General features: G+C 43.2%; 1 protein-coding gene across 1 annotated transcript in view; it reads right to left on the bottom strand.

The window, feature by feature from the left end:
• Positions 1 to 4888: 4888 nt before the first annotated feature.
• Positions 4889 to 16626, bottom strand: part of LOC310934218 (E3 ubiquitin-protein ligase NEURL1-like) — a gene marked incomplete at both ends in the record, with an annotated part of 47588 nt that continues 35850 nt past the window's right edge. The window contains 3 exons of the mRNA XM_083897892.1: positions 4889 to 5133; positions 5850 to 6023; positions 14180 to 14887. Of these exons, the coding sequence (XP_083754018.1) occupies positions 4889 to 5133; positions 5850 to 6023; positions 14180 to 14887 (1127 nt within the window). The remainder of the gene's footprint in view (positions 5134 to 5849; positions 6024 to 14179; positions 14888 to 16626) is intronic.

Raw genomic sequence — 16626 nt, forward strand, 5'->3', positions numbered from 1 at the left:
CCTCCTCCTCCTCCACCTCCTCCACTTTGGTCAATCGTCCACTCATCATCTCCGTCATCATCATCGCACCACCTGATGGGCTTAAAACTATACACAGCTTCTCCTCCGCGATGACATCACGCTGTGTGGTCTGAGCACGACAAAATAAAAAAATGACCCATTTATATAACTTTCTCCTCCTGTCACAGCTGTCGATAAAAAACCCGTACCTTTCGTCAACGGAGGTCTCTCCGAAATCCGATTGAACTCGACAAATTGACCGAACGGCGCGACGCAGAGCAACAGAACCGTCCACCTGGTGACTCCGATTTACGATATTTGGGGGGGAATATCTGTCTCTTTATCTGCTCACGCTGCACTGTATTGTCCTGTGTGTCTGTGGTGTAGTAACCTGTTCTTTTTCCTGACTTTTTCCCCAGTGGTATCAGATCTGCTGTGATCACAGGAGTAAACCCAAACAAGAAAAGTTATGGAGCGGGCAGCAAAAAAAAAAATGAGCCAAAACTTGTTATTACGGCTCATTGTAGCAGAGAGAAGCTGCAAGTAAAGGTGATTATGATACTGTAAATACAAGTACACCTCAGTTGTACTATAAATACTGAGTTAAGTAGCTCTGACATTGGATCATCACTTTAGTCTGATTTCTATCATTACATAATCAATAATTTCTTCTAGATCAGGATTTGCAAACTTTTCTGAGATTTTCTAACCAAATTATTCCAAAGCTTTAAAGGTGCATTATGTAATAAATCTAAAGCAACTGGGCATGAAAATCCTCCTAATATGTCACAGAGACTCATATAACAAACTGAACTCACCAACAACAACAGTACAGACAAAACATTTGCATTAAAATGTTTTTTTTTGCAGACTGCAAATCATGTTCATGTTTTGAAATCATGTTTCGGCATGTGGCGCCACCTACCGCCGTCTACCAATCATTGCAGTCGGTAGAGTCTCAGCTGCTGAGCAACCACAGGTTGCCAGTTACGTCAGAAAACAAAACCTAAAAGACCTCTGTATTTTGAATTTGAATGTAGTTTGGCCACATTTTTACATATGGCACCTTTAACTCTAAACATGTCATATTTGCTCTAAACGCAACTGAAACCGTCACTAAATCTGTCAAAAATCAGCACACTTGTGCGATCCGACCCCTACTGTGTGTATTAAATGTGAATCTACAGCCCTTGAGTGAATGTATGGGACTAAAGATTATTATTTCCTTCTGAATTGTAGTGTTTGATTTGGGAATACAGTTGGAAATAAAGTACAAATACATAAAAAAAAGACTGTCAAAACGCAGAGTAAAGGCACTTCACTTGTTAAAACCCATCACTGAAGACAGATATTGATTGATCTTCTCATCTAATTCTCCCACAAATTAGCATATTTCCCAAAACAATCATTAAAAAAAAAAAACCTCACCACACGTCCTTCGAGTGAAAATCAGCTGACACACGACCGGCCGAGAGTAAAAGAAAAACCCAAAAAGGCTCTGTATTCTTATTTTTCGTCTATTTGTTTTTTGACGATGCGACGCGAGAAAAATATTCTAAAGTCGTACACATAAAACCAACAGTGATAGTTCTTTATAGTAGCATTGACAAAAATAAATAAACCTCATAATGTACAGCTAACGTTTACACCCATCAATACCATATTTTCTATATAAAAAAAAATAAAAAAGAAGAAGAAGAAAAAAAAAAAATCACAACATGTTATTAATGGTAGGTCATATTTGGTCAGGAAGAGAATAAAACAGAAGATAATATAAAAGGGTTTCTGAAGCACAACAAAATTCCAGTATAATGCAACGCTGTGACAAACAGGACAAGGCAGCGTTTTTAAAGCATTTTAAAGCATTTCATCTTGGGCACTGATATTAAAAGGGATAATTCTGTTTGTGTGCGGCTGTAAGAAAATTACAAAGTTAAGAAAATGTCCCGTCTCCTTATGTCATTCACTCTTAGAAATAAGGGTTCCAAAAGGGTCTTTCGACAAGGGCTGAGGTTCTACCTGGAACCATTTGCTTCTGAAAAACCCTTTCTTCGGGAAAGAACCATTTTGATCCAGAGAATCCTTTAAAACCCGTTTCCTGAATAAAGGGTTTTAAAAGGGTTCTTGGTGGAACCTTTATAAAAAGGTTCTACCTGGAGCCAAAAAGGATTCCCCTATGAGGACAAGCCAAAGAACCTTATATAGATCTACTTAGCACTTTTATTTCTAAGAGTGTAGTTGGAGACTTTTCCCAGCCTGGAAACTGACGTTTGTCACCTCCTGCACCAAACCCCATAGAGAAAATCAAGTGTTTTTTATCTCATTGGAACACTGGACTTGTTGCTCTACTGCTGCCTTGTTTTGGTATGTTTGTGTCACTTATGTAAATCTATACAAGAGATTTCAAACACAGGAGTCACCAAACTTCACTTGAACTTAGAGATGAAGGCAGCAAGGGGGTTACCAACTGTAGCGTGCTGTAATGTAAAATTGCTTGATTTTCTCTATGGAGTTTGGTTGGTTCAGTAAAGGCCAATGTGTAACGTCGAGAGAGAAAACGCAACCGCTTGCAAATACACCAGAATTATCACTTTAAGCACATTGAAAACGTTTTGTTTAAAAAGTCAAACACAGGCTATGTGGCACGACCACGATTGATTTTTATGGCGAGGAGTCTCGTCGGTCCAGGACTTCTCTTTTCCAAAGGCACACGAGAAAAAACTTTACCGCTGTTACGACATAATCGCTCGTCAAAGTGGCGAAGTTGACGAAGCTTAGAAACGAAAAAAAACAAAACGATTAGCAATTACTACTTAACAAACTACGGAGTAATGGTTCAGCGAGGCCAAAACAACACCTGGAAATAGCTCGGCAATTTAAATCAGCAACATAACGCACGAGATTAGTCGAGTGAAAATGTCCTTGGGAGTTTATTTATAATCGACAGAGCAGCAGCGGCAGCAGCAGCAACTGAGAAAGTGATTCTCACAATGTCCCGCAAACAACACGCTACATCATTGTCACCGAGTGCACGCGTGCCGATTTGTTTTCCACCTGGAGACACAGTGCACGGAAATACATTAACCGTGAGACAAATGTCCAATGCGTTAATGTTCTTAACGAAAGAGGAGTGAGTCACCTGAAGTATACGCAAAGCCATCTGTGGCTTCCGTTTTTTTCCTGCAATAATTCACCGGTCCGTTCATCATCATCCGGCCTTTCAAAACTACATCTCTGCCCACCGCAGGGGTTATTTATGTGACTTTTTGTCTGACTGGAGCGTCCGGGGCGGCAGCTGCCAGACACCAAACCTCTGCATGTCCCACATTTTACAGGGACCAAGAACCTCCGATGCGTCTGGTTCGCCCTGTGAGAGCAAACACTGTCTCTGCGCCTAAACACTTGTGCAGACGTGCAGCGACGGTGCCCCCTTCCTGCAACTGTCCGCGTCCTAAACTTACAACATCCTACCCTTCCCCCTCCCTCGCTCTTTTCGCTGATTTACGTATATCCTCATTTCACCGCCAGCGTGACCTTCTATGGCGACAACATTCACACTTCTCCCCCCCCACTGCTTGAAGTTCACTGAGCAGAACTGGTCGTGTAATATCCCAGAAATAATGTAATTTATTACACAACGGAGAGCTTCGGCGTTAAAGCTGCGGTACGCAAACTTTGTGATCTTTTCAGTCTTTGTGAACAGAAACGATGAAAATGCGCTAAGCGACCTTATTTTTTTAGCCGTAAAATTCACTTCTGAAACACTTTGTGGACACGACTTTGTGTTTCCAAAATCATAATTTTGTGTTGATACAGCTGTTGATACTTAAAGGTGCCATATGTAAGAATGTGGCCAAAAACGGTTACTACATTCAAATTCAAAATGCAGATGTCTTTTAGGTTGCGTTATTCTGACGTAACTGGCAACCCGTGGTTGCTCGGCAGCTGAGACTCCAGAGACTCTACTGACTGCAATGATTGGGACTTTTTTCACAATGGTGCCACATGCCAAAACATGATTTGCAGTCTGCCAAATTTTTTTTTTTAATGCAAATATTTTGGCTGCACTGTTGTTATTGGTGAGTTCAGTTTGTTATATGAACATTATTCCTGAGTCTCCGTGACATATTAGGAGGATTTTATGGCCAGTTGCTTTAGATTTATTACATAATGCACCTTTAAGATTACGCACCACAGCTTTAAGGGCTCGGGTTAAACCATCTTATTGTGTTTTGTTGCAGAAGGAGCACTTTCTAATCCTTGAAAAAAAAATGCTTTTTTAAGGAGAAACACTCCTTCCACTGAACCGTCACTGGCAATCCTGGGAATCAAATAAAACAAACTTATCTTGATGTTTTTTTTTTTGGTTCACTTTTAGTGGACAATTAATTCTTCTTGTAAAGCAGCACTTTTTGACCCAACGCTTTGTGACAAGCGGAGAAGAAGCAGCTGGAGAAAAAAACGGTGGATTTACTCTCCCTCATTTCTTCCGCAGCTCTGGACTATTTTACTTCACAGTGAAGCGATCGCCCGCCAGAATGAAGGAATATTGTGTCTGCGTGTCGGGACGGATTTTCAGATTCACCCTTTCTCTTCAACGCGTGCACACGAGTCACTAGTAGGGTTTCAGTTGATGAGTAGTTTTTCATGGTCTCCAGTGGAGTTCATGAGCGTGGGACCACTATGAGCTTCTAAACACAACATGATATGTCCAAGTGATGGCGTTTAAAGTCCTGCTGTCGTGTACCTGAGCCGGAGATTGCGTGCACAAAACAAACGACCACGTTTTTTTTTTACGTGTGCTGCGTCCATCTACGCGAAGTCTTTCATGGCTGATGATTCCTGATGATGCGACACACACACACGCACGCGCGCGAGAGAGAAATTACTACATGCTCCTGTAGGTCTTGATGATGTCTTTGATCGTCCTCCGGCAGATGGGACAGGAGGCGTTGTCCATCTTCTTGAGTTTGAGGCCACAGGAGTAGCAGAGACACATGTGTCCGCAGGCGTAGAGGACCGTGTCCACCGCGTTCTCGTAGCAGATGGTGCACTCGTCGCTCCACGAGCCCGAGCGCGGGGGGAAGTTGGGCGACTCCGGGTGGCTGGAGAAAGGAGAGCTCGGGGTCGTACCTGCGGCGGCGGCGGTGAGAAAAGACATTAGAGAGGTGTGAGAATGAGTGCGAACGAGAAAACAAAAATGAAAAAGTGCCAAAGGGAGACGGAGGAAAGCTTTCAGGGAGTTCAGGCGGACAACTCGCGCTGACACCCTCTGCTCAGTGCATCGTATACACGTGACACACCTGTTATTTAGTCTGTCAATACGCCGCCAACTGTTACTCTGTGCTAATGAAGTGTCAGAACAACTTTATAGAGGAATAATTGTCCCCGCTCCCCTCCCTTCTGCCTTTACCTTTTCCGAGAGTTTTCCTGTCATTCTGTCTGCAGCAGTGTCAGAGATCAGCGCTTCACATCGCCGGGGTAAATATTTGCTTCATGAGCTAACTTGCATTATCGTCTTTGCTGCTGTTGAGTCAGTGCTGCTGGCTGCGTTTTAATCACTTTCATAAACAAAACAAAGCAAAAAAAAATCTCATAAACACAGAGAAAAAAAGAAAATCAAGACAATTTGGGTGCGGGAACGCACGGCACATAGAAAATCCTTGAACTCCGAGGCCAAGGACGTGGCTTTTATAGATTTTCTCATAATGAGTATGTGGTTATTATTAGGACGGTTTGATTGTGGGGACTGTTGGACATTAACCCAAAGGGGGAACTCACGGAGCGATAGAGAGAGAGAGAGAGAGAGAGAGAGAGAGGACGAATAAATCAGACAAACGTGGACAAACCTGTGGAGGAAGAGAAGACTGTGTGGTAGCTGGAGTTGAAGCTCGAATTGAGGTTCAAGGGCGCGTCGAGGCTGGACTCCGAGATGCCGCCGCAAAGCACCGTGGGGGTGTTGGGTGTGCAGGACGGGGAGCTGGGTATCGAAGGACCTCGCAGGTCTGGGTGCTGAGATGAGCCTGGAGGTACACGAGAGACACGTTTACCCAGATGAATTCATTATAATCAGCAGCTGTATAGAAGCGGTACGTGCTCAACCACACGGTCCGCCATAGTCGGGTGTTCTCTCTCCAACAAAAACAAGACAAACAAGACGAAATCCTGAAAATGGGGAGAACACCCTTGGCCGACGGATCCTTTTCGGATGACATAACGCTTGAGCCTAAAACATAATTTGATTGCCCAAAGCCTTCGCTGGAATATTTACAAACGTTTAACATTTCTCAACTTGTGCTCGGCGTGCAAAACACAAACAGTGCATCGCGTTACAGGTTTGGCAACGCATGGCGTAAAGAAAAGAAAAGAAAAGAAAAGAAAATGACATCAGACAATTCCAAGTGAGTGAGCAGCATTTCAGTTTGCACACGTGTGAAACGTTGAGTCTTTGGGAGTCTTTGTGTCCGTAGTGAAGTTAATCAGGAAGTAAGGATATACCAAATGGCCACCAGGAGGCAACATCGCTGGTTGTAAACTAAGAAAAAACATTTAATCTGCTTCTTACTTGAGAGGGGTTGATCAAAATATTGATTTGGTGACATATCGTCATATTTCAAATAATCAATTAAGGCGCTCTAAAGTAGTCCCTGTCAGTTCCACTCGCCCGGGCGCCACTACCTCATGTCTCCACACGGCGGCGCCGCTGAAATAAATGAAGGGAAACTCCGGTGGAAGTTACCTGGCCGAAGAAGAGGGAGTTTACAGCCGGATAAGTTAAGAGATGCCATTCAAAAGTTTGAACGGTAGTATATTTTACAATTTCTTTGTGTTTTCCATTAAAAGTCACACTTTTATTCATCAAAAGAGTTGTAAAATGAATAGAAAATATAGTCACGACATTGACAAGATTAGAAATAGTGATTTTTATTCAAAATAATAATTTTGCCCTTTGGTCGAAGAACCAGCAAAACTGTTTTCAGCTGTGCTAACATCATTGCACAAGGGTTTGCTAATCATCCAATAGCCTTCTAATGCAATTAGCAAACACAATGTACCATTAGAACACTGGAAATGGGCCTCTATACACCTATGTACATATTCCATTAAAAACCAGACGTTTGCAGCTAGAATAGTCGTTTACCGCATTAACAATGTATAGAGTGTATTTCTGATTCATTCAATGTTATATTCATTGAAAAAAGTGCATTTCCTTCAAAAATAAGGACATTTTTAAGTGACCCCAAACTTTTGACCGGTAGTGTACATTAAGAGTTGCTCCATCCACGTTCAAATAGCGATGTATCGCTACATGATTGTCTTGCTGTATATTGATTATCACATTATTGTGATATTATTGGTATCGCGTACCCTTGTGATCTCCAAACCCCAGTGGACACCAGCGTGATTGACAGCTGGCATCGTCCAATAGGAGCCTGCTTGCAGGTGACGCCTCTGAACCTTCCGGAGGCTTTCAAACGGGAGTCCAGATTCTCATGCGTGACGTCGGCTCTGTCACTGAACAGATGACTTGAGAGTCCACAGAGTCTGTGGAGTCGGTGGGCGGGTGTCGCCGAGTCTGTGGAGCCTCATCCCAGAAACCCAGCACCCATTCCTCCTTCCTCCCCCCATGAGCCCCTGATCCCTGTGGCGAGGACACAAAATGCCCCGGCGGTCAATCCGTTGTCTTTCCACCCCCCCCTGGTTTGATCCGTCCTGAGCTGCACCCCCCCCCCCCATAACCGCCGGCTCTGGCATGAGATCACATATTGGCAGCTCACGTCTCCTCACAGATGAACATACTGACCCTGATTCCACAAACAAATTCGGAACCCGCTTTGCCTGCCAGTCACACTGCATCATTGTTTACACATTGTCCTTCAACTGACCATGGGGCGGAAATAATCCTACACTGGCTTTGTGTGGCTATTTGCTTGGCACCGTCCTCCTTCCATGTGTCAAACAAACCAATATTGGTAGTTTACATCCTATGCCACAATTGTGTTCTCCAGATTTCCCTACAATGACAGTGTGCGTTGGACCACAGATGGTGAGAAATGACAGGAAAAATAGCACAGAGAGAGACATCAGTGCGGTCCGGTTCTTGGCAAGACGATGTATACAGTGTTGGAGTTGCGTAACTCCAGCTACGCTATGTGACCTCATCCATCGCAGTGAAACTGCGCCGTCTTCTCCCCGGACCACTTCAGCTACCACCGTCTCAGTTTCATCTCCACGCGTAAACAAATCATAGCAGCATTTTTAGTCGTGCAACGAGAGTCGCTGTGCGGCGAAAAAAACAGTCAACAGTTTCTGCACGAGCATAGCACCTCTGGTAATCCATACAAGTCAGACAAGTATATTTATTTGTTCTTCCATTACCCACTTAACATGACCAATGTGACCAATGCCGGCTACGAGCAAATACCGCCGTCATCTCTAATAAGGCACGATGGATAACCTTCATGTCTATTCATGCACCCTCTCATCAGGGATACCTATCATCTTAACCCCCCCCAGTATTATGAATTTACTGCTGCCTTTGTGACCGGGAGTGTTTTTAGCTGTGCAGGACATTTATTTGTGGCGGAGCATGTTGTGCATGGAGGCTTTCAACACCCGCTTATCAAAGAGAATCTCCAGAGAATTTCGCCCTCAAGTGACCCAACCGCCCCCCTCCACATATCAGGCTGTTTTTGTTTCAGATTAATACGTGGATTATTTATAACATTCATCAGCTGATGTTGGATTCTTCGGGTCACTTGTGATCTATGAGAACAACCACGCAGACTCAACACTGACAATAACATCGCTGGTTGTTGCAGAAAGGCTCAAACTATTACTCGATAAACAGATTATCTGTTTGAGTGTTTTTTAAAAGCATTTTTTGGACTTTTTTCTGCTTCTTAAATGTGAATATTTCCAGGTTTCTTTACTCCATTTAACAAAGAAATCATTAAAACCGAATCATTTGATTTGTCGATCATTATATGGACCAAAGATACTAAATAAATAATCCCCAGATTAAAGGTGCATTATGTAATAAATCTCAGGAAAAATGTTCATATAGCATACTGAAGTCACCGGCAACAACAGTACAGCCAAAAACATTTGCATTAAAAAAAATATTTTGCAGACTGCAAATCATGTTTATGTTTTGAAATCATGTTTTGGCATGTGCTGCCATCTACCAATCATTGCAGTCAGTAGAGTCTCAGCTGCCGAGCAACCACGGGTTGCCAGTTACGCCAGAAAACGAAACCTAAAATACCTCGGTATTTTGAATTTGAATGTAGTAACCGTTTTTGACCACATTCTTACATATGGCACCTTTAATGCTTATATTTACTCTCCTCTCATGCCACTCGCCCTGAACGCTGTCTTTTTCTTCTTCTTCTTCACATTTTCACCCTCCTAACCCCACATGAAATGTTTTTTGGGAAGCTTGGAAAATTGGTCTTCAGTTAATGTCTTGTGCTCGAGGCAGTGAGCATAAGGACCAGGAACAAGTGGTACAGTGACCTTTCCAAGGCCTCACTTTTGCTCCCTGCGGCAAAATGTAACTGTACTTTTTCCCTTTATTGAAAAATGTTTTTAGGGCAGAGTCTGCTTGAAGAAAAGTGTTACATTTCCCCAGAAAGAGGTCAGAGGTTGTGGTTTGGGAAACTGAAAAAACACTGCAGCAAACGGGCCATTTGGGTTTTCTTCAAGGTGGTGGAAGGAACAAAAGTCCCAGTGATGCTATCAAAATGATGGATGAGCAAAAAAAAATACTGGGCCCAAAAACACACAGAGGGGACAAAATAAACAACCATGAGGAAAAAGCACAATTTCCAAAAAGACTCTCTGAAAGCTCTGATTTTTCATTCAAAACAGAAACACAGAAGGTGTGTCATCCCTTCTGGAGCCACAAAACCCAACAGAGCAGGGAATCTCAGCCTGAATATATAACCTCCCGTCCAGGATGATTGTCCACAGGTGTGGCAGAGAACACAGGTGAACCCAATCACTCCTGAGGCACAGAAAACAAACCAGTGGCCAGGATTCTGTTTTACTTACACAGGATTTTACTGAAAAAAGTGGTATTTGATGGAGATATAATTTTACTTAGAGGAAAGTGGTTACAAGACAGGTTATATAGGTCACTTCCAAATGAAATGTCAAGTGTAATTCAGCCAGTTTTAGTACATTTGGAAAAAAAGACACATGGAAATCACACACTGAGTGTATAAAAGCAAGTTTTAATAGACCTTAACTCCATTTTTGAGGTTTTTATATTGCTTAGAGGGACAAAATGTAGTAAAAAATAGAGAATAGTATGACATGGAAATCATTTCCAAATGAGATGTTGTATAAAAAAGCATTTTTTTAATAAATTTGTTTGATTTGCTCTCATCTTTGGTGGACTGTTGCAGCTATGGGAACAATGAATGGGACCAAAAAAAATTACGTCTGACAAACTTCATGTTTGAATGTCCTTTCTGACTTCAATCCCTGGTTGATTTAAAAATAAACAAGGACTAGTTTCTGACTTCAATTGTGGACCATTTTCTGCCGCTCACACCAAAACTTAATCTTATCACAACATTCCTTCCTCCACCATCAGTCATTCGTGCCAAACCCAGCACATAATGAATTAACAAATTATTACACCAAATTTGGTTCCCAACCAATTCTCAGAGAGACTTTCCAGCATGAATTCGAGGAGTCAACAATTTAGTGACACCTATTATACCAGGATTGTTATCAAACTATTTGAATAAAGAAGAATAAAAGCTTTTTAAGAACTTAGTGGCCTAACAACCTACTCGCAGTACCTTCACAGCCCACTAGAAGGCAATGGTCCACACTTCCAAACAATGAACTGAAAGACGGTATAAAGGGGGGATTTGTGAGATGCACAGTTTGGATGAAAGTTTTCTTCCTCTTTCATGTATCACAAAAGCAGCTTTAACAACATTCCTGTGAACTGAGAGCAGGACACGTGTCATTAGGGCACAGAGGCCCACCGCCGCTGACTCCGTGCATCTCCGATGAAATCTTAATTTCTGCGACGATGCAGCAATAAAAGTGACCGCGTCGCGAGAGTCGCAGACTCCCATCTGTTCCACTCCACAGGCCACGACAACGCCCCAGCCATGACAAACCTGTCACTTGCCTCGGCGGATAGATGTTTCCATGGCAACTCGTGGCACGCGGCGGCTGCAGCGCGTGGGCGAGCGGAGACGTCACAAACCCATTCCCCCACAGATGGATTGGGTAATGGCTCAAAGAACGCTCACACCCCATTGAATCGAAAGGGGGGGGGGGGGGGGATGCAAGAGAAGAAGAGGACGGACAGAGCTCACAGTGGAGGACCAATGATAAGTGGAAGGGCTGTGGGTGGAAAACTCAGCATCTCAAACCTCCCTGCATTTACATTTTAATAATACATATGAAGAACATCATAAGGAGCTATCATGGACCCCCTCCTGATACATAATGCTGGGTGCGAGGAACCCACGCACGACAGAAATAACCTCGTCAGCCTGGTCTGACTGACTACATGAAAGAGAGAGAAGAGGAGGATGAGGAGGACGTGTAATCCAAAAATGAATTATGAGAGAAAAATAAACCCAGAAACTTTGATCATCTGTGGAGAAAAAAACATCACCTACAATTATTGATTTCTTGCAAAAAAAAAATCATAATCATAATCAACCGAGCCAGAATAGAAATGAAACGCACACTCACACACACACACACACACACACACACACGCTCGGACGTGAATGTTTTTCAAAGACTTAAGATGAACGCTTGAAGCTGTGGCAACTGTAAAGAAATCAAAGGCAACCGCATCTGCTCGCGGCAGCGTTTTCACACTCACATGGTCAGATACTGAAGAAGTCACGCCTCAGCTCTGTCTTATAAAAAATAGAGAATTTCAAAAAAAAAAAAAAAATCCTCTAAGTGTTGGAGTCTTCAAACTTAGCATGTTAGAGTCAATCTTTTATTTAAACTTCAATTAGCACATTGCACAGAAATGTGGGTGAAGTAAAAGCATTTTCACGTCGTTTCCGACATTTACACCCGAGGGATGAGTGGTCAAATTGGTTGTCTTTTGAATGCAAGGCTGGGGGTTCAATCCCCAGATGCCCCTGCTGCATTCCTTATGTATGGATGCATATATGACAGATGTGAAATGACGCAACTGGCCATAAAATCCTCCTAATATGTCACAGAGACTCAGGAATAATGTTCATATAACAAACTGAACTCACCAACAACAGTACAGCCAAAATATTTGCATTAAAAAAAACATTTTGCAGACTGCAAATCATGTTTTGGCATGTGGCGCACACCTACCAATCATTGCAGTCAGTAGAGTCTCAGCTGCCGAGCAACCACGGGTTTCCAGTTACGTCAGAAAACGAAACCTAAAAGACCTCGGTATTTAGAATTTGATGTTGTAACCGTTTTTGGCCACATTCTTACATATGGCACCTTTAAATGTGCTTTATGAATGTGTGAATGGCATCAAGTGGTCATCAAGGCTAGAAAAAGAGGTTTATAAATACATAAATATTTACCCTAATTTTTTTTTTTCACATTATCTGCGTCTTCTCTAAAATTCTCTGAACTGGGTCAAAGTTGCCACAGCGAACTGTATTTACGGCACCGCACAAATAAACAGTTAAACAATAAAATAATCTGATGATCGTCACTGAAAGACAGACCAGAAAACCATGTTTTTTCCACACACCATCTAAGGCATATTTTCCACATGTTTGTATTCTGGGCCTGTGATCGCCACCGCAACGTTTTCGATGGTACATGGTATGGTTTGATTTAGAGACTCAAAAATAAACACATCCCACGACGACGTCTTCATGAGAAGGAAATTATCGCACGGGCTCCTGAACCTGTTAGCCATTAAATGTTCTTATTGTGCTAGTTTTCGAGTCAGACAGTCATAAACCGTGCATGCGAGGCTGAGAGAAATCCTTCTTAACCGCAGCTTCAAAGTTAACCGTCGTACGCAAACTGCGGGGGCAGAAGTAAATCCCAGAGATACAAGAGTTGATAAAAAAAAGTCAGAAGAGCAGCCCAGGCAGCAAATTCATGACTTGGCTGAAATAACCCCCCAAAGGTCGTTCAAGGACAATGGACTGCATTATCCTCTCAATGGAAACTTTCCAATGACATCAAATCTGAGGAACATGTTTCCATATTCATCAGTTTATTCAACTATAAAAAGTCACTTTAAGATTATGCTGAAACCTGGTATTCCTTTGTTTCAAATAGGTAAGAAAAGTGATAAAGCGAAACTCCATTTTCTCAGTTAATCGATGACTTATTTGGTAAAATGTCAGAAAATGTTGAAACATGTTCATTAGCTCTTCCCAAACCTCAAAAAACAATGACGTCTTGTTTTGTTCCCAAACCAAAACTATTCAACTTTTAATGATTTACTGGAGTTATGTGGAGCAAAGCTGAATTGTTTAAACTTGTTAAACAATGTTTTGATAATGAGGAGCAGTGCATACACCGTTCCAGAGGGGGGAGCTGCATGCGCTTCTGAGAGCTGGTGTGCTAATTATGTCACTTCCGGGTATTGGCCAATCACAAGACAAGGAAGGCTCTACGCTGGCTGGCCAATCACAACACAATCTTTCTTGTGGGTGTGAGATTTCAGTCTGAAACACCGCGGCTGAGGACAGCGTCAGTTAGGAGAGATTTCTATCGGTTCGTTTACAGCAACTAGGAGGTTTTTGACAATAAAGACAAGTTAATGTATGTAAGTAGACCTCATAACTATGTGTGCAACAGGACCACTCTATATGAGCTTTAATTACTAAAAACATTAAAACCAATGCGTCACCATTTGTCAAAACTGTTAGCGATTAATTTAGTATGATAAATTGTTGTAGCCCTAACAGGTACCATGTTGTGCTGTGTCATAATAAGCATCCCTGTGTGTAAAACACAAACAATACCAGGTGAAAAGCAGTGTCTTCTTTGTTTTGCACATGGAATTCTGCTTATACCTACCTCATAAATGTGTTGGTTTACCAGCTAATTCTATCACAATCACAGTCTTTTATTGTGAAATCCCTTCCCTTCATTTTCCCGGGCCAAAAACCTGTTTCAGGTTGTTGTAGATATACTACTACTTCTTAAAGAGAATAGATGAACATACCTAAAATCCTGAGTTGTGTGACGGTGCCGTGTAGACCGTAAAACATCCACAGAGGTCTGGAGTTGTCGACACACAGCTGCATCCCCGCGCTGACGCCATTATGGCTCATTACGACCTCGCCGCCTGAGTTCACCAGAAAGCCCAGGATATCTCCGCTGTGGAGTGGCACGCCGACTCGACACATGGCCCAGAATTCCTTGCGGTCGACCAGGGACTCTGGGTTGGACGGGAGGTCGCTGGGCCTCAGGGTGGCCGGGTCGCAGGACGTCACGCCGTAAGAAAGGCAAGCGGGCCGCGAGGCGCCGGACTTCACCTTCACGAACACGGTCTCCGAGCAGCGCGCAGGCCTGCTGGTGAACACCAGGGTCCTGTCGTCGCCGCGGTGGTCCAGCCGCGCAACCGTGTGCTTGTCCAGCACGGTGACGTGGCTGCCGTGCACCGAGTGGAAGTGGAGATCGGTGTCCAAATGGCTGGGCAGCAGCGAACACTGCTGCGAGTTCTGAGAGTTTTGGGGAACATGGCAAGAGGCGGAGCTCAAGGGCTGTAGCCGCTCTTCGTCCTCTTCGTTATCTTCCTCCAGACGCTGCAGGCTCAGGTCGCACAGGCTGATGGAAAGGTGAGGCTCGTCGCTGCCTCGCTGAATAGAGGCATGGTGGGTGGTTGCAAAAGACCGAGGGCGCAGGCAGTCCAGAGGGACCATCTCGCTGTCTGTGAAAACACATTAAAAAAAAAAAAGCATATAAATGTTATGTAATCACTTGAAATGAATATTTCTAAATATTTCAACAGAGTGAGTTTTCATTTGGATAAAGCTTTATTTGGAAGGGGACTATTATTAACTGTGGAGAAAAATCTAACCCATACACCTGCTATGTATTCTTCTTATCCCCTTGTACAGCACTTTGTATTCATTGTCTGCACACTGTTCATTCATCATACCTGTCACCGAAACAGAATCTGTGGCCTCTGGCTTGCTCGTTGTGTAACTGTAATGCACTCAGTGCGTGACACTTAGGCTTGTTGCTGAGCAATATAAAGAAAACACGTCACAGTTTATATGTTTTAAATACATATCAGGGCCGTAAGTGGCGGCACGCTGTAGCTGCAGGCCAGAGGCTGCATCACGGTAAAAGGTTCATGATGGCTTTGTGCAGCGCAGGAGCGAGAGGAGATGTACAGTATGTGACAATAAAGCTCAACTGTGTTTGAACCGCTTACTCTTTGTTGTCATTATGTGGTAAAAAAAGCACTTGTGCCAATACCAGCTGACACAGGGTGAAAGTCGTAGAGTAAACTCTGTACAGGTCGCCAAGTCCATTAAAAACCATCCACTCTCACACTCACACCTACAGTCAATTTTGAGTGTCCAATTTGCCTAATCCCCAAATCTGCATGTTTATGGACTGTGGGAGAAAACCGGAGAATCTGGAAAGCACCCGCACACATGGAGAGAACAAGGGCCAATTCCAATTCCTATCTTAACCCTCAATCTTAACCCTCAAGCTCAACACTTAATCTTAACTGGCCCTCAAAACCAAGTGCTGAGGGTTATTTTGTCACTTAGAAATGGGACACCCCTTAAATGCAGATGAAGCACTTTTTATATACTCTATTAACAAAGAAAATACTTCATTTGTAGCATACTCGTTTCGCTGCTTTCGGCGACACCTTTGTTATGTCAAAACACGCAATGCATTCTGGGTAGCGGTCTCGGAAAATCTCAATATTGGGGGCGATACAGCCCTTAAACTTGCCCCTCAACTTAATTTTTCTGAGAATCATGACAGCACAATACGATAGCTGCTAACAATGGCGTTGGCGCAATAGCATCCCTGCAAACATTTAGCAGCTACTGTTGCCAGATGCTGTGGCATCAGCGACGAAGCCAATCGCCCTGGCATCGGTGTTCGACAACAACATATACCGTGGCCTGATGCCGTGGCATCGGTGTTTGATGTTAGCATGTACTGTAGCCAGACGCCCTGGCACCAGCGTTTGACGTAAGAAGCAACTGTAGCCAAATGGCATGGCACCAGTGTTTGACGTTAGCAGCTACCGTAGCTGGACGCCAAGGCATCGGCGTTTGATGTTAGCATCTATTGTATAGCCAGACACCCTGGCACCACTTGTTTGACATTAGCATCTACTATAGCCAGACACCGCGGCATCAGTGGGTGATGTTAGCATCTATTGTAGCCAGCTGCTGTGGCATTGGTGTTTGACGTAGCAGCTACTGTAGCCAGACTCCAGTAGCTGCCTAAGTCTGAGGGTTAATTTAGAAATGATTGTCTCTAAAGTCCCCTGTGTCTCTGCTCAGCTTTTTCACACAGCTGCACGGAAATTTGAAGATTTTTTTTCAGCACATCTAGACTAACAAGTTGGATTGTTATGTTGAATCTTGCCAAAGATGTAAAATGAAATAATCCCATAGTAATATTGGTCAGTTC

The sequence above is a fragment of the Microchirus variegatus genome (genome assembly GCF_963457635.1).
Source record: "Microchirus variegatus genome assembly, chromosome: 11".
Classification (NCBI taxonomy): Eukaryota; Metazoa; Chordata; class Actinopteri; order Pleuronectiformes; family Soleidae; genus Microchirus; species Microchirus variegatus.